General features: G+C 36.0%; 2 protein-coding genes and 1 non-coding gene across 6 annotated transcripts; 1 reads left to right on the top strand and 2 right to left on the bottom strand.

Moving 5' to 3' along the window:
• The first annotated feature begins 8,523 nt into the window (after positions 1-8,523).
• Positions 8,524-23,912, top strand: LOC107778177 (uncharacterized). 3 transcript variants are annotated; one of them, XM_075242461.1, is made up of 9 exons: positions 8,524-8,723; positions 11,314-11,465; positions 11,681-11,793; positions 20,030-20,108; positions 20,547-20,575; positions 21,140-21,233; positions 21,695-21,784; positions 22,492-22,681; positions 23,406-23,912. In XM_075242461.1, exons 2-9 carry the CDS (start codon positions 11,322-11,324, stop codon positions 23,813-23,815), a joined length of 1,149 nt encoding a protein of 382 aa, XP_075098562.1. In that variant the 5' UTR covers positions 8,524-8,723; positions 11,314-11,321; the 3' UTR covers positions 23,816-23,912. The 3 variants fall into 3 exon arrangements, with proteins under 3 accessions (XP_075098562.1, XP_075098561.1, XP_075098563.1); XM_075242460.1 differs by lacking the exon at positions 8,524-8,723 and adding an exon at positions 10,358-10,560; XM_075242462.1 differs by lacking the exon at positions 8,524-8,723 and adding an exon at positions 10,837-10,976.
• Positions 14,088-14,190, bottom strand: LOC142175623 (U6 spliceosomal RNA). Its single transcript, XR_012704720.1, has one exon. It is a non-coding gene; the product is annotated as a U6 spliceosomal RNA (small nuclear RNA).
• LOC107778176 (putative protein phosphatase 2C 55) lies at positions 23,859-26,534 on the bottom strand. 2 transcript variants are annotated; one of them, XM_016598380.2, is made up of 2 exons: positions 26,362-26,534; positions 23,859-25,435 (listed from the first exon to the last, which is right to left on the bottom strand). In XM_016598380.2, the coding sequence occupies exon 2, from the start codon at positions 25,366-25,368 to the stop codon at positions 24,235-24,237; it is 1,134 nt and encodes a 377-aa protein (XP_016453866.1). In that variant the 5' UTR covers positions 25,369-25,435; positions 26,362-26,534; the 3' UTR covers positions 23,859-24,234. The 2 variants fall into 2 exon arrangements, with proteins under 2 accessions (XP_016453866.1, XP_016453868.1); XM_016598382.2 differs by having other exon boundaries at positions 23,859-25,377; positions 26,362-26,502.
• Between the last annotated feature and the right edge of the window lie 15 nt (positions 26,535-26,549).

Raw genomic sequence — 26,549 nt, 5'->3', positions numbered from 1 at the left:
TCGTTCGGATAAAAAGTTTTGGTTTTACTGTTCTAGTTTTCTGATTTTCTAGTCGATCTTTGATTTTGCGTATTCAGTTTTTTCTATTAATCATCAGTTTAGTTTTCGGTTTTCAAAATTAATACACGGAATTATGTACAGTACTATTAACCCAAATGAATATGACCGTGCAATTTCCCTGGGCAAGTGCACAGATAGCTGATTTTTGGAACCTCATTTAAGGGGGCTTTTGCATCTATTCCCCGTTCTGGGGTCACAATTGAACCTATACCCACTTTGCAAAAAAGTTTGCAAGCGTACCCATTTTACGATCAACTTTAAACTTATCGGGTATGAAGTTAAAAAAAATAGTCTGAAGTGAAAAAATTACATTTCAAATGCACTTAAGGCCAAATCGGTCTGAAGTGCAACCAATGGTTTCATGCATTTAAGGCTAATAAGTCTGAAGTAAAAAATTACACTTCAGATGCACTTAAAGCCAATAAGTCTAAAGTGAAAAATTGCACTTCAGATGCACTTAAAGCCAAAAAGTGTGAAATGCAACAAACATTTTCATTCACTTAAGCCCAATAAGTCTGAAGTGAAAATTTGCACTTCAGATCTACTTAAGGTCAAATAGGTCTGAAGTGTAACCAATGGTTTCATGCACTTAAGGCCAATAAGTCTGAAGTAAAAAATTGCACTTCATATGCACTTAAGGCCAAAAGATCTGAAGTGCAACAAACGTTTTGCTAAACTTAATGCCAATAAGTCTGAAGTGAAAATTGGACTTCAGATGCACTTAATGCCAAAAGGTCTCAAGTACAACAAACGCTTTATTACACTTAAGGCCAATAAGTCTGAAATAAAAAATTGTACTTTAAATGGTCTAAAGTGCAACTAACATTTTTATGCACTTAAGGCCAAATAGGCCTGAAGTGCAAATTGCCCAGAAACAGAAATTTGTTCTTTGAATTATAACAATCTAATATACAATTTAATAACTAAATCTACTCCAAATGAACTCAAATTTGAAACATAACCTCCAAATATCATCAGGAACAAACCACAATCATCAATTTGTCAGAACAACAATAAATCTAATGAACTCGTTTTGCAATTAAAAAAAAAAACTAAGCAATAGTAAAAAATAAAGTGCCCTAACAGCTCACCATTGTAAAACATCATAAACTACAATTAAATATGTTCACAATCACCATATAAAATCATTGTCACCCGAAGAAGAAGATGAAGGGGGAGGAGGAGGAGGAGGAGAAAAAAAAAAGCGAATGAAGAGAAAGAGGCCTGGAGTTGTTTAAAAAGTGGGTACAAATTAAAAAAAGTTAAAAAGTGGGTATAGGTTAAATGGGGGCGATCAAATAGGGCTCCCCGTGCAATTAAGCCTCATTTAAGGCATAGCTGGAGTTAGGGATGTACATGGACCGGGTTGGTTCGGTTTTTATCAAAACCAAACCAAACCAACTATATCGGTTGGATTGGTATGATTTTGTCGGGTTTTCGGATTTTTTTTTTTTACATCAATATATTTCAATCTTACATTGTTAAAGTTTTAGATACAGTTTTGATAAATGGATATATATATTTAGTAAAAATTTTAAAAAAATGACAAATATTAAAATATTCTTATGGGTAATTATTTTTTAGTAACACATGATATTTATTTTCTTAGTTATCTAACAATATTCTTTCTTTAATGTACGCTTTCAAAATTAACTAAATTTAATAATTAAATATAAAAATCAAGATGATACCTAAATAATGATATATTCTATTTAATTTTTAATTATTGAAATACCATTTTAAATTCGAAAAAGAAATAAGAACATTTGACATATGAATATGAAAGAACAAAGAATTGATTAACGCATTTCAGTAACACTTGATAAGAATATGATACAACCCATTATTAATAATAAATTAAAGTGAATGTACTTCATAGTTCTATTAAATATTATATCTCATGAGAGTATCTAAGATATTTTTATATTTTTTAAAGAAAATTCAATATAAAGTCTTAAAAGTATATATAAAAATTATATATTTATATGTCGATTCGTTTCAGAATTTTTTACTCAATACCAAACCAAATCAAATCAAACCTAGTATGATTTTTAAATCGGTTTGGGTTGACTTTTGGTTTGGTGTATTTTTTCGATTCGGTTTGAACACCCCTAGCTGGAGTTTATATATTTTGCAAGTTTAGCTATTTCAGAAATAACTTGCGTCATACGAATTAAAGTTGTAAAAATATGTGTCACGACCCAAAATCTCACCACATGCGTCGTGATGACACCTAGTCTCTAAGACTAGGTAAGCCGATTTCCATTACATTTCGAAACTATTTTTTTTTATAAACGAAACCAACAGCGGAATAAATATGAATATACAATCTCCCAAGACTGGTAGTACTGAGTCACGAACTCTAACTGAATACATGGAATGATCACGAGTACCGAATATACAATACTGTTTGATTACAAATTAACAATACAATGAAATGAAAAAACTCCAAGGGACTGCGACGGCCAAACAGCTCTACCTTGAATCCTTACGATCTCGCTTTAACTCTGCTCAAGTCCGATATCTCCAACACCTAGCTCTGCACAAAAATGTGCAGAAGTGTAATATGAGTACACCACGATCGGTACCCAGTAAGTATCAAGACTAACTTCAATGGAGTAGAGACGAGATACAGTCAAGACACTCACTAGTCTAATAACATGTGTAATATAGTATACAAAATAATAGGAAACAAATAACAATAAGGGTAACATAAAACAACTAGTGATGTGCACAGTAAGACAATAAAATCACAATTAATATCGCTCAACAATTGATAAATACAATTACACTCAGTTAAATCAAGTTCTTCAATTAAATATCTTTCACACATAATTCTTACAAATAAAACTCTTTTTCAAATATAATTTCCTCAAATAAACATCTTTCGAATATAAAATTCTTTCAATAAATCTCTTCTAATATAATTTCCTCAAATAAATATATTTCAATTACAATTCTTTCATATAATTCTTTTTGAATAAAAATCCTTCCAAATAAATATTTTGAATATAATTTTTTCAATTAAAAGGTCACCACGTGAAACCTCATTTCATAGTCATAAAAATACGGGTCTCAGCCCATTTTCATATTTTTCGTAAACACGGGTCTCAGCCCATTTTTCATATTTTTACGGCACTTCGTGCCCATAATCAAATCATATTATTTCTCCGACACCTCGTGCCCTCATTTCATATCACAATTGCACGGACAATTCACGTGCCAAATATCATTATCATTTAATCACATCACCTAGTGCCCACATTTCATATCACAACTGCACGGAGAATTCGCGTGCCAAAATTCTCATTATTTACTCACGGCACCTCGTGCCCACATTTTATTTTATAATCCGCCTGGCAATAGCCACAGGCTCCCAATTTCAACATAAATCAGATTATTATCAATTTACCAACAACAAGACAAATTGCACAAAGCATAAAAATAAATACAAGAAAATCACAACATCATATGAAAATTACCAACACCACAACTCCACATCGCCACATATCGTTCCTGACAATAGCCACCCTTATCGCTCCTATAGCCACCCTTATCGCTCTGCCCAGACAATATCAATAGCCACCCTTATCGCTCATATAGCCACCCTTATCGCTCCACCCAGACCATATTCTAACAAACACAACCACAGTGAAATGTCACCCTTATACCCACATAATATCAACGGTTAAATGTCACCCTTATATCCTCAAAATAATAATTAACACAACACAACAATTTACACGGAAAATTATCACGGTAACATAACAAAATCAATTCATATCACAATTTGCCCAATGGCCACAACCAAATTTCAAAACTACAACCAAGTCAATTAATTTCACAACAAATAGCCAAAAGCTCCACACAATGTGTACGATACCCAAAAACAATCAATAGAGATAGAAATTACTTAACATAAAATAAAGTCTTCATTAAATTTAAATTTTCAATAATTATATAAACACCTCTTCTTAAGCTCATTTAATTAATTATTTGCAGAGGAAAAATCCATAATGAAATTAAATTCCAATAATTATCAAACCACCAAATTCACGGAATTACATAAATAATCAAGTAACAATCACATCAAATTGTCATATAACAATAGATTCAACAACAACAAGGATTTAGGCACGATAAATAGATGATTAAATATATACCAATAATTATCCAATTTACCACACAATATGCTCAAGACTTTAACTCAATAAAATTTACACATATAAGCCGAGTACGTACTCGTCACATCGCGTACACAGCTTTTCACATTTCACAATACATAAGACTCGATGCCTAAGGGGTAATTCCCCCACTCGAGATTAAACAAGACACTTACCTCGACGAATATCCATTTTTATATTTTTTTTTTCTAGCATCAACTTGCTGCACACACATAGACCAAAAAACCATTCTCTCCAACATTAGAAACAACATCACACAACTACAAGAATTAGAAAATATGTGGAACAAAAAAAATTGCAGTGGTTTATTTTGACCTCTGGAAATAACTTCAATATCTAGTCTTCACCTCTAGAAATACACCAGAAACTAAAAGAAGTCAATGTTATCTAGTTTCTGTGGGACCCATGAAAGAAATAAAGAAAAGGATTGAAAAAAGTTGAGAAAGAAAGTGTGATTTGCCAAGTTGGACGGCTGAACAATTGGCTAAGAGTTTGTCAACTTTGGCTATAAATAAAGATGCTTTCCTTTTCTGTTTAATACATCAAAAATAAAGAGAAGTTATACAAAAAGCAAAAAAAAGAGAAGCTATACAAAAAGCAAAAAAGTGAGAGTAACATATTGTTGTCTGTAAGATAAATAGTGAGTGACAATATTATTGTAGTGAGGTGTTTTAAAATAAAGAGTGTTATTTCTTTCGAAGTTGTAGTAATCTCTTGACACTATTAATTTGTAATATTATAGTGGTAATATTGCTCCGCTCGAATATTGTATTTTATCCCGTTAAAAGATTTGGTGTTATTGTTACTTTCTTATGTTATTATTATTTACCGTGAATATTATTCCTGGACGGGATATATTTATTTTCCCAACAGTTTCCACCATCATGGTTTACTCTGATATTGATAATTAGGGCCTCGTGTATATGGTCTTCCATTTCTCTTTAGAACAACTATGGATCATGAATCAATTTCTTCATCCCTCCAACGAAAATATTTTCATGATCTCAATTCCGACAGTTATAAAGACCAAATGTCATTGTAATGTAACATACAATAGGAGCTCTATAATAAACTCTCATGTATCTGATTTTCTTAAGGACAGAATTATTAAGCAGAAAATCAAAATCAAAACAAGAATCTAGTACATGATTTCTAGTTATGCAATATACAAACAAACTTCAGAAAAAAATAAAGATAGCCTCAGATCTACGCACCCGAACTCTATTACGGCTAAATGCCAATATTTTCACCTTATGCTAAAGCAAAGAACCTATTTACTGAAAGACTACAGCATCTGTTACTTGCATCTAACCAAGAAATAACAGAAATATGACCTGCTCAAGCACCAGGTGAATGTCCAAGAACATCCAGTTGGTAAGAAATCAGCTTACAAAATCTTCAAAACAAAATTATCTCTGTATCCAGCTTGTAGCAGTGCAAACTTCAGAGTCGATGCCTGACGTTCACTTGTAGCAGTACAAACTTCAGACATTTAGGTCTAATTGTTCTTCTCAACTAAAATGAAGGTTTAGCACTACCACTTGGCGGAGAGAAAGTTTACTACATTATCAACAGCAGTAGAAAGTATGTACAAGCACACAATTATTAGTACAGGAGAAAAAATAACAAATTTTCACTTCATAGTCTAGATAAACAAACCAATTACAGGATCTAGCGGTGATATTCCAAAATTAGTTTTAGAAAATATTATGATTGCCTCCTGGAAGAGGACTATAACAGAGTTTCTTTCACCTTTTCATAAAACTTTCCACAACCTGAGAAATTAATCAACTTGAATTCAGCAAACACAAAGACCAACTTTAATCAAGCTGAGATATTGAAGACTAAAACCATTTATGTAACCCCAGACAACTATAACCTATACCCTATAATTGATTGAGAGTTTTGATAAGGTTGATTGGCAATATTTTGTTAAGCATTATATCGAATTGTTATTGTGCAAACCTCTACCACAACTACAATTAATCAATTTGGTCTATTTTGTGAGAAAATCTGATCATCTTTTCATGACAAAAATGTATAGAACTCACAAAAGAAATTATCCATCTTAGAAAATCATTAGTCTTCTTTTTCCATGAAGAAGAATTAGTCTGCATATGGTGTGATTGTGAGACAGAGAAGCTAATCCAAAATCTGGTTAATCTAATATCTCTGGTTACCATTAATAGAAATTTAGCAGCGAAAAAGGAGGAATTACATGCATCACCATGGAGATCGAAAGAAAACTGCCATGGGTATGAAGTTCAGCAATAGCAAGCAAATTTCAGTCCATCGCGTCTGAAGTTTCAACAACTCCAGACATACGGATAAGATATTAGGCTTGCATATAATTGAAGTTTCAACAACGTCAGACCTATATGTCTGAAGTTAACCTTAGTATATTGCTTGTGCAGTTCAAACTTGAGACATTTCGGACTGAAGTTAACCTCGACATATTGCTTGTGCAGTTTGAACTTCAGACATTTTGATTAGGCTTGCATATAATTGAAGTTTCAACTTCTTCATACCTATATGACTGAAGTTAACCTTGGCATATTGCTTATGCAATTCGAACTTCAGACATTTCGGATTGAAGTTAACCTCGGCATATTGCTTGTGCAGTTCGAACTTGAGACATTTTGATTAGGCTTGCATATAATTGAAGTTTCAACAACTTCATACCTGTATGCCTGAAGTTAACCTTGGCATATTGCTTATGCAGTTCGAACTTCAGACATTTCAGACTGAAGTTAACCTTGGCATATTGCTTGTGCAATTCGAACTTGAGACATTTCGGACTGAAGTTAACCTCGGCATATTGCTTGTGCAGTTCGAACTTGAGACATTTTGATTAGGCTTGCATATAATTGAAGTTTCAACAACTTCAGACCTATATGTCTGAAGTTAACCTTGGCATATTGCTTGTGCAATTCGAACTTGAGACATTTCGGACTGAAGTTAACCTCGGCATATTGCTTGTGCAGTTCGAACTTGAGACATTTTGATTAGGCTTGCATATAATTGAAGTTTCAACAACTTCAGACCTATATGTCTGAAGTTAAACTTGGCATATTGCTTGTACAGTTCGAACCTCAGACATTTCGGACTGAAGTTAACCTCGGCATATTGCTTGTGCAGTTCGAACTTGAGACATTTTGATTAGGCTTGCATATAATTGAAGTTTCAACTTCATACCTGTATGTCTGAAGTTAGCCTTGGCATATTGCTTGTGCAGTTCGAACTTCAGACATCTCGGACTGAAGTTAACCTTGGCATATTGCTTGTGCAGTTCGAACTTCAGACATTTCGGACTGAAGTTAACCTTGACATATTGCTTCGAATATTTCGGACTGAAGTTAACCTCGGCATATTGCTTGTTCAGTTCAAACTTCAGACATTTTGGACTGAAGTTAACATTGGCAGTCCGCAATATCCAACTTCAGATCTGTATGTCTGAAGTTAACCTAGCATATTCCATGTGCCATTCGAACTTTAGAAATTTCAGACTGAAGTTAACGTTGGCAGTCGGCAGTCCGCAATCCCCAACTTTCGATTTGTATGTCTGAAATTAACCTTGACATATTGCTTATGCGGTTGAACTTCACACATTTCAGACTGAAGTTAACCTTGTCAATCCGCAGGGACCCAACTGCAGATCTATATGTTTAAAGTTTGAACTATCAAGCCTATCTTCAGACTCAAATGTATCAACTATATAGTTCCTAAGAAAAACTCTAACCTTTTTTGAGAGTGAGATTCTGAGAATTTATATTTTAAAACTTGTTCCTTATAAATGGAGACTGGAGAGACTTTTACGAAGAGCATTTCTACGTTCTTCAAGCTTCCAGTAGTTATCTTTCAACTTAATAAACTTCTTTCCCCACTGTAACCCAAACAAAAAAAATCGAAAATCTATCGACATAAGCAACTAAAAATTGATAGAGAAATAGAAACCCCACCTCAAAATACTCACCAAAATGCAGCAAGAATTCGAAGAAAGCTCTTCGTGAATCATTACATCTTCCGCCATAGCTATTACTACTTCATCTCAGGCTTTAAATCTGAAACCAATAATTAAACAGGAAAGTACCCAGAAAATAAAGAGAACAAAATGAGATATTACATAATATTAAAGAGAACGATTTAAGTTGTAGAGAAAATCATTGAGAACTTAAGTGTTGGACGGATCTACTGCGATGAAGGTCGTACAAGTTTTTGTTTATTACAAGGGTATTATCGTCCAGATATTAGCAACTTATTATAAACTGGGTACTAGTCCAATCCTTAGTCCAATCCAAACTCCTTAGTCCAATCCAAAGTTCCAAACTCAATAGGCCATAGACAAATCCAACCCAAAATACTAACGGTTTTTTGGCTCCTCATTCCGTAGTCGACAGCAAGTCTGCAATTGCTCTGCACTCGAAGCAAACTTATGCCCGTCGCCGTTGCAGTTGCCGCCGTTGCCATTCTTATCTAGAGGTATTTAACTCTCCTCTTAGCTCTTCTATGTTATTGAATCTCTTCTATGTTATTGAATTATTACTAAAGTTATATGAATGAAAAAAAGAAGTTATATGAGTCAGCCAGCTTTGTAATTCTGCTACCAAATTCTGCTTACCTTATTTTTGTATTCTCAGTTAATTAATTGAATAGTATAAAGAAAATTATTTTTACTAGGGATCATTTTTATGCTATATTTTTCTTGTCCGCTGCTCCATTGTGGACTGATGTTTTATGTCCAATATTGCTTTGCCTCTATGATGTTCATGCTTGAGTAATTTTCTTTGCTTGTTGAAGCAGATGAAATTGTGAATAGTGTTGTCATTGAATTCTTAGTAGTTAAAGTGCAATGTATATGTATTGCAAACTGAAGGGCAGTTGATGTGGTGCCTCAAATTTCTACATGCATGACTTGAGATTAAACATTAGGCCCCTTCCACCGTTGCAGAAAATATGCCATCATATATCCCTTCGTTTGTGCCAGAAGCAAAATTTGAAAAAGCTAAAAGGTTTGGAAGCCCTTTTTTGGCCAGATGAAGCCCAATTTGGAGAGGCGCAAACCGAAATAACCTATCTGAACTTTTTTTTCCTGATAATCGAGAAATATGTCTGAGGCAACCCTTAGGACCTATCGCAGCCTTTGAAACTCGGGGATAATGGGCGCCCTCTAATCTTCTCCACTTAAACATCAGGCTTAGTTCGTATGGCGCAGGACTCGAATATTTGACCTAAGTCACTAATGCCTCAACCTTTTCCACTTGAACTAAACCCTGAAATTTGCAATTTTACAAAAATCGATAACTGAAAAATCTAACAAAACTTTCCAAAAATCGAACCGAATTGGACGATACCCACCCCTCCTGTTAATGGCCTTTACGACAACATGAAATAGGGTCAAGGGTGGTCCAAGGGTCAAGCAAGTGAGGCCCTAGCTTTTGGCCCTTCAAAAATTGAGCCCCCCAAATATTGTTAGTAATCTTTATGTCTTTAATATTTTTGTTAAAATAAAGTTGAATTTTTGTAAAAAATCACTAGTTCTTTGTAAAAAGAAGTAATTATGAAAAAGGACAACTTAAAGGAGGAGACATGAGCATAATGAGCCTTTATGTGTAAAAAGATTAATAATTTTTGACAAGCCACATTTTATAGTAGGTCATGTCTTTCATATTCATATATGTATATATGTTCTTTCTGTAAAACAGAACAATGTATTGACTAATTTAAATCGCACCTTCATTTTCAAGCATTGAAGTAAGCGCATTGAAGTAGTGAAATTCTCCCATGGATTATTATAGTTTGATATCAATCATCAAGTTATCAATTTTCAGAATCGTTCTAACTTTTTTATATCTATTTTTTAAATCAGAGTTTAAATATGCCAACAATTAAAATATGTACGAATAACACTAATACAAATAAAATCAGTGTTGTAAATAGCGCTCGCCTCAGCTCAGCGCTAACAGCTTGAGGCGACGCGAAGCAGAAGCTTAACACTATTTTCATCTGAGACTTAGCGTTTTTAGAAAAGCGGCAGCGAGGCGACGAGGCGTGGAGGCGACAGAAGCGTCGCTTTTTTAAAATAAAAAAAAAATAACAAGAGACTTAAATAAAACATTAGTGTTTTCTTCTCTTCAGACCATTTCTTCCTTTTTCAGCAGTCAGCACAGCCGCATCTCTTAAATAAAAATGATTTCTCTTCTTTCTTCTTTCTTTTCTTTTTCTTTTTCCGGCAGTAAGTCCTATGTTTTCCGGCATCTTTTTCCGGCAGCAAGTCATCTCTTCTTTCTTCTTTATTTTCTTTTTTCTTCTTCCGGCAGTAAGTTTTCTTTGTTCTTCTTCTTTCCAGCAGTAACTGATTTCCGGCATAACTGTTCTTTCTTTCTTTTCTTTCACATATGTTTTCTTTCTTTTCTACTAGTCTTTCTTCTTCTGTTTCTCTATTTTATTTTATTTTATTTTAACAGTTTTTGTATACAAGTAATTGCATCTTAACTTTTCTCTATAATTACAATTACAATTAATTGTTCTTTTCTTTCTTTAATTACAATTAATTTCTCTCTTAAACAGTATATTCAATGAAATAATTGCTAATATGTTATTACTATTGAGTTTTTGGTTATTTATATATGCAAATTTGATATTTTTATTTTTTTTGTATTAATTGGCGCTTCACTGCAAAAAGCTTGTCGCTTTTTGTCACCTCTCGCTCTCCAAAACATTGATCTCAAAAAGGTACTCTTAATAAATTTTCATTAAACAATAAAAAAGTTAAATAAAAAGGCATGAGAAAGTGTTCTTAAATGAACAAGCCTCCAATTTAATTGAGTCAGAGGGTAATGAAATCCAAGAAAAAGAATAATTCTGCATGTCACAAACTTGTAAAAAATTAATTTACAAATAAATAAATATAAACTTGGCCTAATGTTTTATTTAGGCCACAAATATCATTGAGCCGGCCCTAAATAGGGTCAGTGTTGTATTAGAAAAGCAAAGAATCTGAACATGTATTGGCTATACAGATTCCGGATGGCGGATTTTTATTATGTCTTATGATTTTGCTTCATGACAGCTGAAATTATGGGCTCAGAGATGGAAATAGTTGAGCAGAGGCTAAAAGCTTTTGCTGGTCAGCTCCAGACAGAGTTTGCCATACTTGATCGACTCGTTTACAAAAACAAGAACCAGCATAGAAGATGCTCTTATTTTCAGTACCTCTTAAAGGTTGTAAATTTACCAATTTTTATTCATAGATGCATGTGGACAAATGGGGTTTGCTTTATTTATATAACCAACTAGCATCGAAGATGCTCCTATTTCCAGTACCTGTCAAAGGTTGTTACCAAAGTTTATTCATACATAGATACGGGGATTGATGGGGATTTGCTTTTAGTCCAAAGTGCACTTCTTACTTTATATACTTGTTTTGTTGATATTAGGTGAGAAGAGATTTGAGGCTCTTCCAAGCAGCTAATTTGGAGGAGGTTTTGAGTTCCTCCTTTCAAGTTCTTTATGGGAAAAGACCCAAGCAAAAAGTGCAACTGTTAGAAAGGTACTTTGACCCCTTTATAAAGTACCTATTTGTTGGTTTTAAGATTTTGAATATTTTAATTCTTCTAGTTATCATACACTATGAAGGTAACTATGAAGATTTTGAATATTTTAAGATTTTGAATATTTGTTGGTTTCAAGAAGAAGGGTGATATCCAAAATTGCAACAATTATAGGGGTATCAAGCTGTTGAGTCACACTATGAAGGTTTGGGAGAGGGTGGTGGAGGCCAGGGTGAGGAGGTGCGTGTCTATTTCCGAGAATCAGTTTGGATTCATGCCGGGGCGTTCGACTACGGAAGCGATTCATCTGATAAGGAGATTAGTGGAGCAGTACAGGGAGAGGAAGAAGGACTTGTATATGGTGTTTATTAACCTTGAGAAAGCATACGATAAAGTCCCGAGGGAGGTCCTGTGGAAGTGTTTGGAGGTTAGCGGCCTTCCGGTAGCGTACATTAGGGTGATTAAGGATATGTATGATGATGCTAAGACTCGGGTGAGGACTGTGGGTGGTGACTCAGAGCATTTCCCTGTGGTGATGGGGTTGCATCAGGATCGGCTCTTAGCCCGTTTTTATTTGCCTTGGCGATGGATGTACTGTCGCGACACATCCAAGGGGAGGTGCCTTAGTGCATGCTATTTGTCGATGATATAGTGTTGATTGACGAGACGCGAAGCGGAGTTAACGCGAGGTTGGAGGTTTGGAGACAGACTTTGGAGTCTAAAGGTTTCAAACTGAGTAGAACCAAGACAGAATACTTGGAGTGCAAATTCAGTGATGTGACCCATGAAGCAGACGTAGAGGTAAAGCTTGATGCTCAAGTTATACCCAAGAGAGCGAGTTTTAAGTATCTCGGGTCTATTATCCAAGGTAACAGGGAGATTGACGAAGATGTCGCACATCGCATCGGAGCAGGATGGATGAGGTGGGGGCTCGCCTCCGGTGTTTTATGTGATAAGAGTGTGCCGCCAAGACTTAAGGGTAAGTTTTATAGAGTGGTGGTTCGACCAGCTATGCTGTATGGGGCTGAGTGTTGGCCAGTGAAGAACTCCCACGTGCAAAAGATGAAAGTAGCAGAGATGAGGATGTTGAGAAGGATGTGTGGGTGTACCAGGAGAGATAAGATTAAGAATGAAGCTATCCGGGACAGAGTGGGAGTAGCCTCCGTGGAGGACAAGATGCGGGAGTCGAGGCTGAGATGGTTCGGACATGTTAAGAAAAGAAGCATTGATGCTCCTGTTAGGAGGTGTGAGAGGTTGGCCATGGAGAGTTTGAGAAGAGGTCGATGTAGGCCTAAGAAGTACTGGGGAGAGGTGTTTAGACAGGACATCGCGCTGCTTTAGCTCACTGAGGACATGACCCTTGATAGGAGGGTGTGGAGGTCGAGGATTAAGGTAGAAGGTTAGTGGGTAGTTTTTAGTTGTTCACCGATAGTCTTAGTAGCACGCATGTCCCTTCATATTCTTAGATTTTTATTACGTTATGTGGTTTTGTTCGCCTCAAGTATTGTATTCCCTGTTGCTATTATTTGGTACTAGTTATCCTTTATCTCTCCTTTTTTCTTTTCTCTTTCTTCTTTCTTCCTTCCTTGCTTTCCTCTTTTTCTTTTTACCCTTCCTGAGCCGAGGGTCTATTGGAAACAGCCTCTCTACCTGCAGTAGGTAGGGGTAAGGTATGCGTACAGACCACCCTCCCCAGACCCCACATGTTGGGAACATACTGGGTTTGTTGTTGTTGTTGTTGTTGTTAGTTATCATACACCAAGATTTGGAATTTGATTACATCATAAATGTATACCACCTTTTCACGTCTGACAGTGAGTAAATTTTGATTTGAGAGTGAGCACTTATCATGCTCTTGCATTTTTCTGCTCCTATATTGATACAACAACATACCCAGTATTATCCCACACCATGGGGTCTGGGGAGGGTTGCGCGTACGCAGACCTTACCCCTACCTTGTGAGGATAAAGAGGTTGTTTCCAATATGCCCTCGGCTCAGGAAAGCATAAACACCACATTAATGAAAATATAGACAACATACCCAATATTATCCCACACCCCACACCGTTGTTTTCTTTCATTGTTGATCACCTTACTATATGGTTGTTTTTATTCTGCTTTTATATGGCTTTTTGGTACTGTCCCTTGTCTATATTTTCATTAATGTGGTGCTTATGCTTTCCTAAGCCGAGGGTCTATTGGAAACAACCTCTCTATCCTCACAAGGTAGGGGTAAGGTCTGCGTACACAGTACCCTCCCCAGACCCCACGGTGTGGGATATTACTGGGTATGTTGTTGTTGTTGTTGTTGTCGATTTGTGCGTGTCATCCTTGCGCAGGGGCCATGCTAATCTTCTCTGTATCGTTCCTATTTCATCGGATGTCCCCTAAGGGCCATGCTCCTATATTGATGTTTACCAATTTTTTCAGTGGAAAAAAATGAACTGATATACACGGAAGCTTGAAACTCCGTCTTCCTTATATGATGGTTTATCTTTAATCATCCATCTTTTTGTATTGCTTCAAGTGCAACTATTTGCTGACTATGATGGTTGAGTGTTACTTGATCTCCACCATTTGTTAAATTAGATAATCTACCATCATTCTGCTGTTTGACAGTGTCTCCACAGAAGGGTGCATAGCGCAAGATTAAGTCATTAATTCTAGGTTTTGTCATGGAAAAAAGTGTCTGCTTATGTGAGTTATATCAACATTTTGCAAGTTCCGTCAATCTTTTTGTTAACCGACAGATTGGAGGGTAATATTCTTACAAGTAACGAGTGAGACTAATTTAGCGATCCTACTATGATGGAAAGAGAGTTGTCACTATTTGTTTCTTGCTCTTCCATTGAACTATACATACAAATTCTCTTTGTCTGTGCTCTAATATTCAATGATTTTAGATATATTGAACTTTTGTTAGGATCGGGAAACCGGGTAGTGCGGAATTTAGCCAAACAACGTTATAATGATAATAACAAAAACAATGCAAGTTGATAATAACGACAATTAAAGAAGATAAAGAAGACACAAATTTAACGTGGTTCGGTCAAGGTGACCTACGTCCACAAGCGGAGAGAAGCAATTTCACTATACCAACAAGAGTACAAAAGAGAGTACAAAATTAGAGTAAATACTCTAATTACCAAATACCCCAAGAGAATAACCTCACAAGATCACTCCAAAGAAAGGGTTAACACAAGTGTTTCCCAACACTTACTCTCTTACAAAATACTCTATAATGAAATAAAGGAGGAGAAAGAAAGAGAAGAGTGAAAAGCTCTTGAATTGGTGTGTTTTCAAATGAGGAGAAACTCCTCTATTTATAGCAAGAAATCCTTGGCCTAATAATGGATATTATGTCATGGCAAATGTCATGATCCACAAATTTGTTATAATAGATATTATGTCATGGCAAATGTCATGAACCACAAATTTGTTATAATGGATATTATGTCATGGCAAATGTCATGAAAATTTGGTCATATTACAAATTTCCACCTTGGCCTAATTTCGGCTTATATATAATAAATTTGCTCCACCTTCTCCGCAAAAATCCCAATGGGCAAAATCATTCTTCATAAATGCCAATCAAGTTCAGGCAAAGCTTGAACTTGGACACTGGAAGAGGTTTTGTGAACATGTCAGCATGATTGTCTCTAGTGTTTATCTTCTTGTTTATCTTCTGAACAGAGACTTTTCTTTCAGCAATGGTTTCTCGGATGAAATGATACTTTATATCAATGTGCTTCGTCCTCTCATGATACATTTGATCTTTAGTCAAGTGAATGGCACTTTGACTATCACAGAAAATGGTAATACCACTTTGGTGTAAACTGAGTTCCGCAAATAGACCCTTCAACCATAAAGCTTCTTTGATCGCCTCGGTCACTGCCATATATTCTGCTTCGGTAGTAGATAAAGCTACTACATGTTGTAATGTAGCTTTCCAACTAATAGCGCAACCACCGATGCAAAATACATAGCCTATTAGTGATCTTCTTTTGTCAGGATCACCTTTTGTCAGGATCACCTGCATAATCTGAGTCTACAAAACCAACCAAAGTGTTAGTATTTCTCCCAAACTCCAAACATGTATTTGAAGTACCTCGCAAGTATCTGAGAATTCATTTCACAGCATGCCAATGTGCTTTACCAGGGCAAGCCATATACCGGCTTACCACACTCACTGCTTGTGAAATGTCTGGACGTGTACAAACCATTGCATACATAATAGTGCCGACTGCACTGGAATAAGGAACCTGTGCCATGTACCTCTCTTCTTCCTCTGACTGCGGGGACTGAGCAGCTAATAACTTAAAATGAGCAGCAAGAGGGGTACTAACTAGTTTAGCATCTTTCATGCCAAGACTTTCTCCAAGTACTTCTTCTGGGTCAGAAATAGCCTGTTGGCTTTTCGATCTCTTTTGATCTCCATGCCAAGGATTTTCTTAGCTGCTCCCAAATCTTTCATCTCAAATTCACTTTTCAGCTGACTTTTCAAGTTGTGAATTTATGTTAAATCCTTAGCAGCAATGAGCATGTCATCAACATATAATAATAGGTACACAAATGAACCATCATTTAACTTCCGGAAGTAAACACAACTATCATACATGCTCCTCGAATAACCATGACCCAACATAAAGAAATCAAACCTTTTATACCATTGTCTTGGAGACTGCTTTAATCCGTACAAGGATTTCTTCAACAAGCAAACATGATCTTCTTTTCCTTCAATTTCAAATCCTTTGGGTTGATGCATGTATATTTGTTCCTCAAGTTCGCCATGTAAGAAAGTTGTCTTAACATCAAGTTGTTCTAATTCCAAATCATACATGGCAACAAAGGCAAGCAAGACACGAATAGAGCTATGCTTAACAACAGGTGAGAAAATATCATTAAAATCAACTCCTTGTACCTGACTATAGCCCTTTGAAACTAATCGTGCCTTATACCTCGCATCTTTAGCCCCTGGAATACCATCTTTTTTCTTGAAGACCCATTTGCAACCAACAATTCTTTTTCCTGATGGCGGCTTCACAAGAGACCAAGTACCATTCTTGTGGAGAGACTCAATTTCTTCATTCATTGCAATCAGCCACTTGGCTGAGTCAGCACCAAAAACTGCTTCTGAATATTTTGATGGTTCTCCAATTTCTTCAGTTTTCTGTGCAACTGAAAAAGCAAATGCAACATAATTTTCAAACCTTAATGGTTGTTTACCTTCTCTTCTTGGTCTATGTTTGGCTATAGAATACTCCTCTTCTTCTGGTTCAACTTCAGGAGTCTCAACTTCAGGAATTTCAGCTTATGTCTCAACTTCAGGAGTTTCAACTGTATTTTGCTCCAAAGTTGATGAGCTTGGCTCAGAAGGAATGCCAATCTCAATCCCCACCTGGTTCTGTGTACTCTTTCCTTTATCTGTATTACAAGAACTAGAAGACTCTTTTCTAGAATGTAACATAGAGAATTCATCAAAGGTTACATCTCTGCTAATTATAAATTTTGGTGTCGTGGGATCAGGATACCATAGTCGGTATCCTTTCACCCCAGATGCATACCCAAGGAAAATGCACTTTTTAGCCCTTGGCTCTAATTTTCCCTCATTTACATGCATGTATGCAGGGCAACCAAATATCTTTAAATCAGAATAATTAGTAGGAGTACCTGACCACATTTCCTTTGGAGTCTTAAATTTCAAAGGTGCAGAAGGAGCTCGGTTGACAATATAACAAGCTGTAGAGATAGCTTCTGCCCAAAAGGCTTTTGTCAACCCAGCATTTGAAATCATGCAACGAGCCCTTTCCAAAAGAGTTCTATTCATCCTTTCTGCCACACCATTTTGCTGAGGTGTCATTCTCACAGTACGATGTCGAGCAATTCCTTCATTCTTGCAAAATTCGTTGAATTCATCGTTACAAAATTCCAAGCCATTATCTGTTCTAAGTTGCTTAACCTGTTTTCCTGTTTGCTTCTCAATCAAAACTTTTCATTGTTTGAAATTTAAGAAAACATCACTTTTATTTTTCAGGAAATAAACCCAGACTTTCCTTAAATAATCATCAATGAAAGTTAACATATACCTTGCACCACCTTTTGATGGGGTACGTGAAGGATCCCAAAGATCTGAATGAATGTAATCCAAAGTACCTTTTGTTCTATGAATCGCTTGAGATTTGAAGCTGACTCTTTTCTGCTTCCCGAACACACAATGTTCATAGAACTCCATATTTCCGGTACTTTGGCCACATAAGAGACCTCTTTTACTGAGGATGCAAAAAACCTTTTTCACTCATATGCCCCAATCGCATATGCCACAATTTGGTGATGTCAGAATTTGATTTATCTGATATTGAAACTGCAGCAACACCTGTAACAGTAGATCCCAAAAGAGTATACAACGTACCAGATTTGCGTGCTTTCATGATCACAAGAGCACCATGAGAAATTTTCAGAACTCCACCTTCACCTGTGTACTTGCACCCAAGAGATTCTAGAATGCCCAAACATATGAGATTTTTCTTCAAGTCAGGAACATGTCTAACATCGGTGAGAGTTCTCACCACACCATCATGCATTTTGATTCGGACTGTACCTTTTCCAATAACTTTGCAGGCAGCATTGTTGTCCATCAAGACAACTCCACCTCCAATAGATTCATATGTGGTAAATAAATCCGACTGGGACACATATGATAAGAACAACCCGAATCTAAAATTCACTCATTGTTAGATTTGAAACTATTATTAGTTGCTAAAAAAATAGTTCCCTCAGTCTCATCAGCAGCTACACTTGCTTCTGCTGTGTCAGTATTTTTGTGCTCATTTTTGTTTTCTGTATGTTTTTCTTTGTTTTTCAATTTAAAGCATTCAGAAATAATATGACCTTTCAACAATATTTGCACTTGACATTTCTGTATCTGGATTTTGACCTTGATTTAGGTTTCTCACTACTTGAATCTTTCTTATTGGATATACCTCTTATGAATAAGCCTTCCCCTTGGTTCCCACTAGTTTCCCCAGTAATATCTCTATCTATTTGTTCTTTTGATTTCAAAATAGATTTGATATCTTTTATAAGAGATATTATCCTTTCCATAAAGCATAGTATCTCTTATATGCTTAAACGACTGGAGTAAGGAAACAAGCAATAACACAGCTTGATCCTTATCTTTGATTTCAGCATCTATGTTACTTAAATCCATAAGAAGAGAATCAAAAGTATCAAGATGTGTAAGTATAGAGGTACCTTCAGCCATACGAAAAGTGTAGAGTTTTTGCTTTAGGTAAAGCCTGTTTTCTAATGTTCTTTTTATATATAGGGTTTTAAGCTTTTCCCATATGCCTTTGGCTGAGCTTTCTGCTGCAACTTCACGCAAAACCTCATTTGAAAGATTTAAAATAATACCTGCTTTTTTCTTTTTGTCTATGACGGCAAACTCCTCGTCCGTCATTTTATCCGACATCTTCTCCTTTCCTTGCAGTGCCAAATCTAAGCCATCCTGAATTAGGATAGCTTCCATCTTTAATTGCCACATTCCGAAGTTTGCACTTCGGTCAAATTTCTCAACATAAGACTTTATTAGAGTCATTTTGGCTTTTTAAACTAACCCGGTTAGATCTGGCTCTGATACCAATTTGTTAGGATCGGAAAACCGGGTAGTGCGGAATTTAGCCAAACAACGTTATAATGATAATAACAAAGACAATGCAAGTTGATAATAACGACAATTAAAGAAGATAAAGAAAACACAAATTTAACGTGGTTCGGTCAAGGTGACCTACGTCCACAAGCGGAGAGAAGCAATTTCACTATACCAAAAGAGAGTACAAAATTAGAGTAAATACTCTAATTACCAAATACCCCAAGAGAATAACCTCACAAGATCACTCCAAAGAAAGGGTTCACACAAGTGTTTCCCAACACTTACTCTCTTATAAAATACTCTATAATGAAATAAAGGAGGAGAAAGAAAGAGAAGAGTGAAAAGCTCTTGAATTTGTGTGTTTTCAAATGAGGAGAAACTCCTCTATTTATAGCAAGAAATCCTTGGCCTAATAATGGATATTATGTCATGGCAAATGTCATGATCCACAAATTTGTTATAATAGATATTATGTCATGGCAAATGTCATGAACCGCAAATTTGTTATAATGGATATTATGTCATGGCAAATGTCATGAAAATTTAGTCATATTATACTTTTCATCCTCACTTTTCATGGGTCTCAGCCTAAAGAGGAGAAGATGTGATGGTGGCAAACATAACTTTCTGGAGCGGCTTCTAGGGGTCGCACACCTGTTACCAGAGGTATCATTGTTTTCTTTCTCACTTCTTATTGTTCTCCATCTAAAACCATTCGTCCTTGTCTGTAAGATTACTCATGGTATTGGTTTGCCAAACTCAGCCTATGCTATTAACAACTTCAACTCGTACCCTGCCTTTAAATGATCACTTGAAGCTGGGAGATGTTCGCCTCAGTTTTCACATCTGCCAGTAGAAAATGTAGAGAACTTCTATTTGGAGAACCTAAAGTTTTGAATATTGGATTGAGATGGGTCTAAATGGAACAACATGAAATAGTGAGAATTCGTGTAGCTGATAATTAGCTTGGGATTGAGGCATAATTACTGTTGTTCCATACAACTACTGGCCGGTGTTTAATAAGAATCATATCAGAACAAGGAAAACTTTAAGTTATCATTTTATTCAGTTGTACTTCTTAATTTACTTATTCTTTTCCTGCAGATTGTTGAGCCAATGTTAAGGGCCGCTACGTATCCTTCTTGCTTCTTATTTGCATGCTAATACTTCATTTGATATGTTGATTATGGGACAGGATTTACTTATGCCAATTGATGGCCCTTAAGGCCATTGGTGATTTCTGTTAGACTTTTTACATCTTTAAGTAATAGGAAGAGCTTAAGTTGTTCATTTTCTTTCATAGCTCTCGGGGTGTGTGGAGGTGATTGGAGTAAGGAGAGTTTGTCTGGAATCATTGTGATTGCATACTTATTAACATATTAGTAAACCTTTTCTGTTCATCAAACTACTAGACTTTTTTGCACAGCTAATTTGCCCGTAAAATTACTGGTTTGCTAAATTAGTGTAGGTGGATATTAATTGTACCTCCTTCTTCCTTTCTCTTTTTCTATCTTTTTGTCTATATCTTCGTAATTTCATATGTTCTGTTTTCATCTCATTTGTATGTTGACTTCATTTTTCATCTTGTGCTGATTGCTCGTCATTTAAGTAACACTTGATCAATGTGCTTTTTCATGCAAATTCCAATGTAAAATGTTTGCCATGCTCGATTGTTTTTTACCCTTAACTGTAGACAGGGAGATATCAACACTTCTTGCACGATCATTTTTTATGGGATTTTCGTTGACAATATTGGCTTTGCTCGCCCGAATAAGAGTTCTAGTTCAGCAAGTAAGTATTCTCGGGATAGTTTTATCATTTTCTGCGTGTGAAGTGGTATATGCGCTCATTAACAATAAACTTTTTGATCATTTTAAATGCTCTTTTCTTAGTTGTACTTATAATAGTAGAGGTTGCCCCAACTTGTGTACTAAGGTGTAGTTGTTGTTGTACTTATAATAGTAAAGGTCCTGCACATAGATTGTGTTCTTTCAAATTTTCAATTTGTTGAAGTTCTAGTTTCTAGTATTATATACTGGAGTCATGATAATTTCTGGAACTTATTTAATTGGAGTAACTGATCTAATTCAAGAGTCTAGGGGAATGGGGATCATGTAAATAACATGAGAATTTTTGCTCTTTTAGGAATATGCAATATTTGAGGAAGTGAAAAGCTTATGTTGAGCGAATTTGCTAAGGATGTCCGGTGATTGAACATGAAATTCTAATCAAATCTGCTTTATTCATTGCAGATGCTTCTTGATGTTGTTTGTGTATTCAACAGTGTCTCCTCTTTATCTCAGAGGGAACAAGCCATAAGATTGACACAAGATGGATTTGAGGTTGTTAAATTCTTCGCAACTTGTCTCTATGTTTTTCTGGTGCAATGCAAGAAATTGTTTCTTTCTTTTATTCCCTTTTTTTTTAACTTGCTTTTTTGATTGGTTTTATTAGTTCTGTTAAAGGTCAAGAAATGGTTAGAAAGTTCATGAGGGTCATGCTACTTATTATATGGATTACTGGTTACAGTGTGCATGATGTATTGCAATACTTTCTTTTCAGACTTCTGAAGGCCTCAAATATCCTAGCGTCTATCTCAATATTTATGGCATAGACTGCACAGATTTCAAAGCTACTTCAATTTCTTAATCATTAAGTCAAAGTGTTTCCAATTACCTCTCGTGTATTAAACCGCAGACATGTACTTTTCCAGGAAACCATGTTTTCTTTAATGTCAACTGCTTAGAATCACTCCAGGTGTTACTAGCAACCCCACTTCCCCCCCCAACAACCAAGTTAACCCTACATGTGTGTGCGCTTCGTGTGTGTTGGTGGACAGTAAGATGTTTCTCAGAGTAAATAGTGGAATTACACTATTGTGGGATTACACTGGGTTTGTTGTTGTTGATACTAGATAACTGTCTTTGTGCTGATTGTTGTGACAAAATATACGCGTTGGTCCCATCACTTAGTGATCTATGATAGTCATTAATAACAATTCTTAGATGAAATCTAGAAAGCAAATGTTCAATATTTTGTGCCATTGCAGGTTTTTAGAGAATACTTTCCGCCAAAGCAGCATGTGGTATTCCTCGAATGTCTTTGGAAGTCTGATAAGTATGTGTTAGTTGAGAGACAAAATGAGAGAGATGTCGGAATCCAGGAAAAGGAGGTTGGAGAAGATGTCTCTGTAGAAGCATCTAAAATTCAGTATGAAAGCATTGAGATTTTCCTAGGAGGTAACCACGAACCAAGAGTTATTTTCACTATCTTGTTTTTTTAATCGAACATATTAAATCTGTTTGAGCTCGAAGTAAATTCAAGCTTGCACGTGATGATTTCATTTAAGATGGTATTATCCATTGTTTTGCTGTTTACCAGTTTTTATCATTCAGTTTGACAATAATTCTGTCTTATCAGGTATTGTTTATTATTGTCCTTTGATTGTGTGCATGGAAGACGTTTCTATTACATGTCTATCTAGTATTTCTTACTCGTTGAAGCTATAGATAGACTCATTGGGGAATTTCTTCCCCTTCACATGACTTTCCTTGGTTCTCTGCTTTATACTATACAGGCCCACCTATTCACAACACCCTATCATTTTCTTCAGCAACATATAATTGTAGATAAGTTGATAAAGAGGGTGATTTATGCTTTTGCTTTGAAAATTTATTGCTATCTTCAGGATATGATCTTTTTCTGCTAAGGAAGAAAAAGGAAAATAAACGAAGGCTGTTATTAACAAAATGATAAGAAACACCCATTGATTCTAGTGTTAATTTGTGCATATCCAGGCTTGTGGTATGACTTCGAGATCTTAGACAATCACGGTTTTTAAATTTGTTCAGTTTTGTACATTTTGTTAATTAAAATTTTTTCAATAACTGCGACCTGGCTCTTTGTTTGTTGCTGATTTTCATCTATAATTTTGTGCATCACTTTTTCCGGGATCTTGTGTAGATGAGGAACCTGGAAAGACAACCTTTAAAGATTTGGCTGAGGATGATGGTCAAGCTGTAATCGACAAAGACAAAGCAAATTCGTTGGAGAATCGTAAAGATTTGGCTGAGGATGTTCAAGCTGTAATGGACAAAGATAAAGCAAATTCTTTGCAGGATCCTATCCAAGAGAGTAGTGATGAATTTCGAACTCAAGTTGGTTCAGTTACTGCAGGGCCTTCTGGCAATAATTTTAATGCTCCTGAAGATGGAGCATCACCCAACAAAAATCCGGCAAAAGCCAAACCTGAATTAAAGAATAATGTTGCATTTATTTCAGCAACAAAGAATGAGTTGGAGTTTTGCATTCTTGGAATGGAAAAGGGTGATAATCCTAGTGTAGATAAAGAAGATCCATTTTCATTGCCCTGACCTGTAAAGAACTCACTATCAACAGTACTAACACTTTCCAGAGAGCATAATTGTCTGCAAGTAGATATTAATTTAATGTCAACAATAACCTTTTACCAAGTAAAGTCTCTGCTAAGTAAATTATACAGAAGAAAATCATTCCTCAAATAAATTTTAATGATTCCAAGATGCTGTTTGAATCTCAATAAAAAAAACTGAGGTTAAACATCAGCTATTCCCAAGATGCTGCTTTAGAGCTCTCATTCTTTTGTTCTCCAAACAAATCAAATCGCAAATAGTCTAACTGATGCCTCTGATTTCCGGTACTACAATGTCTGACTCTCCACCAGCTGTTGATCCTGCTTCAAACTACAAGCTATAAACCAAGCTGGTCGCAACAAACAAGATCCAGTTCTCCATGTCTCCCAAATTCCAGCATGTTATGAATTTTCATTATTTGTTACGTAAGAAACAACTACAGTTATGTCGTCCAGCTTCCCACCATGGTACTCAAATCCAGCCTCTTGGGCGCCATCAGAGAAAGGCGACGACTTTTTAGGATCCATTGCTCTTTGTTGTGCCAGTTCTGCTATCCTCTGAGCAGTCATTTGAGGCCCTAACCCGGCTTCCACGGACTGAAGTACAACTCCTTTGATATCTTCGTCATACAAGTTATCAAAAAGCCCATCTGTACCAGCAATTAAGACATCTCCAGGTGCAACAGCAATTTTAAACACCATGGCCGAGCTAGGTGAATCACCAGCATTATTGCAGTCTAGTTGATAAGGAAAATTAAAACCATGTTGTTGTGCAGGGGATTTAAATGCGGCATATCCATGTCTAACCAACATAAATCCGCTATCTCCTAAATTAACTGCATAAAGACCCTCATCGGTGAGTGCAACAATACAAGCAGTAGAAGAACCTTTTGCTTTTGTTCTCACATAAGCTTTATCCAGTGCCCTGATTAAGTCTATGGAGCCTTTTGGTTCCTCCTGAATTGCAGCTAAAGAGTTAGACATTAACTCGCGGGCATACAGCCCAGCATCAATACCAAGATCAGCCCATCCACCAACACCATCAGCTACACCAATAGCTTGTGTAAGGGTACACATAAAATGAGCATCCTCTCCGCCTGTCTTTGCTTTTGCCGGATGAGGCAGGTAAAAAGATCCTGAATTTAGCTTCAAGGGGATCTTTGCTTCAGAAGAATCAACAGCAGTATTAGCAACTTGCTCCTCGCCCTTCGCATTATCTGAAGACACACCAGGAGCAGAAGCAGTTCCAGAAGAGAAACACGCAGGGGATAAGTTGTGTAAACCTTCTGATTCAAATCCTATGTATGATTTGGGATCGGCCCACCTCTTTGTAACATGAGTCGTGAAGTATTGGAAAAGCATATTGTTGGGATGTCCTTTATTTCTCAAACTCCTGTTGATTTTTCTAACTTTCTCAAAGCCTCTTTTGTTGTAAGAAACAGTACAGTTCATTGACAAACCATATTGCAAGCGCCTAGCAGTGATATTACCAACAAAATGACCAATATGAGAAGTTCTTGAACCACAAACAGCCATTACCCCGTTCTGAGTGTCAATGCCAAATGAAGGTCAGTAAACAGCAGATAATTCAGGCAGCTGAGTTCTGCAAATGTATCCACCAAATTAAAGAAGAATTATAAAACAACTTATGAAGTCACATCTCTAGATCACACATTTGCTTTTCTTCTTTTTATTGACAAACTAGATAAAGAAAACTGATAAAGCAAGACGATAACGCGTCCATAAGAAGCAAGACATGCATAACACAAGATTCCGTGTCTCACTTTCAATTAGTTCTCATCGACAAAGAGTTCATAATACATAGATTCTGTAAACAATCTCAGGCTAGAAAACACAAACTGTAAGGCTTGCCAAATGAAACCTGCTAAGTGACGAAACAACCATTTTACATGAAAGACACATATCTAGAAATCTGACCTCATCAAATAAAGAAAGAGAAAACACAGATATATCTAATGGATACACAATTTTAGGGAGCTTATTAGCAACAAAATTTACAGACACACATCCTTTAAAGTCAACCTTCAAAATCCGATTTAGACAGTAAGCTCAAAAGACTACATTTGCATCCCATTTTTCATAAACATAGTATACAAGCAAAAATTAGAGCTTTGTTTTCTGGGTAAGTAAAAATGAATTTTGCTTTTGGTAGACATTGGTATAACCATAGGCGTACTGGTGCAGAGATGTTGCCAAATATAATCAACCAATCAATCAACTACCCTCAGCCCTAAACTACTCGGCTATATAAAGTAAATCTATATGAATAACGCTGTATTGAGGTCCAAAGTTTCACATAGAATAAGAATAAAAATGTCACTTTTATGTCAAAAAGCAATTAGTGTTAATTACTAAGTATAACAAACGAGAGTGATAATGAAGATTTTGAGCTCCTATTTCCTCTTCCCTTATCAACAAGGCTTCCTCATTCAAGACCAGAAACCAGTTAAGCAAAATTATTAAACAAGAAATACTAAGAAGGAACAAAAGGGTATCAGCAGACTTCACCTCAAAGCTGTTTAAATCTTATCCCTTTATGAAATTCTTTCACCGGCTGCATCAAAGGAACTATCTTTATCCTCTTTGATACATATTGAAAGAGGATTATAGTAAAAGATTTGAGTTATTTAGCAAGAAGCGTTCACTAATTCTGCAAAATAGTTAGTTACAAAATAATGCTTAAGAATTAACAGGGT

Source organism: Nicotiana tabacum, chromosome 21, assembly GCF_000715075.1.
Source record: "Nicotiana tabacum cultivar K326 chromosome 21, ASM71507v2, whole genome shotgun sequence".
Lineage (NCBI taxonomy): Eukaryota > Viridiplantae > Streptophyta > Magnoliopsida > Solanales > Solanaceae > Nicotiana > Nicotiana tabacum.
The sequence above is the reverse complement of the archived record's forward strand: the minus strand, read 5'-3'. Positions and strand labels throughout refer to the sequence as shown.

Excerpts from the sequence above, each read along its gene's own strand:
- LOC107778176 (XM_016598380.2), bottom strand. The coding sequence starts at position 25,368 with ATGGCTGTTTGTGGTTCAAGAACTTCTCATATTGGTCATTTTGTTGGT.
- LOC107778177 (XM_075242460.1), top strand. The coding sequence starts at position 10,431 with ATGATTTCTCTTCTTTCTTCTTTCTTTTCTTTTTCTTTTTCCGGCAGT. Across the intron at positions 11,794-20,029 it reads AAAGTGCAACTGTTAGAAAG|CCTAAAGAGGAGAAGATGTG; the intron begins GTACTTTGACCC and ends CATGGGTCTCAG. Across the intron at positions 20,576-21,139 it reads CCAATGTTAAGGGCCGCTAC|GGAGATATCAACACTTCTTG; the intron begins GTATCCTTCTTG and ends AACTGTAGACAG.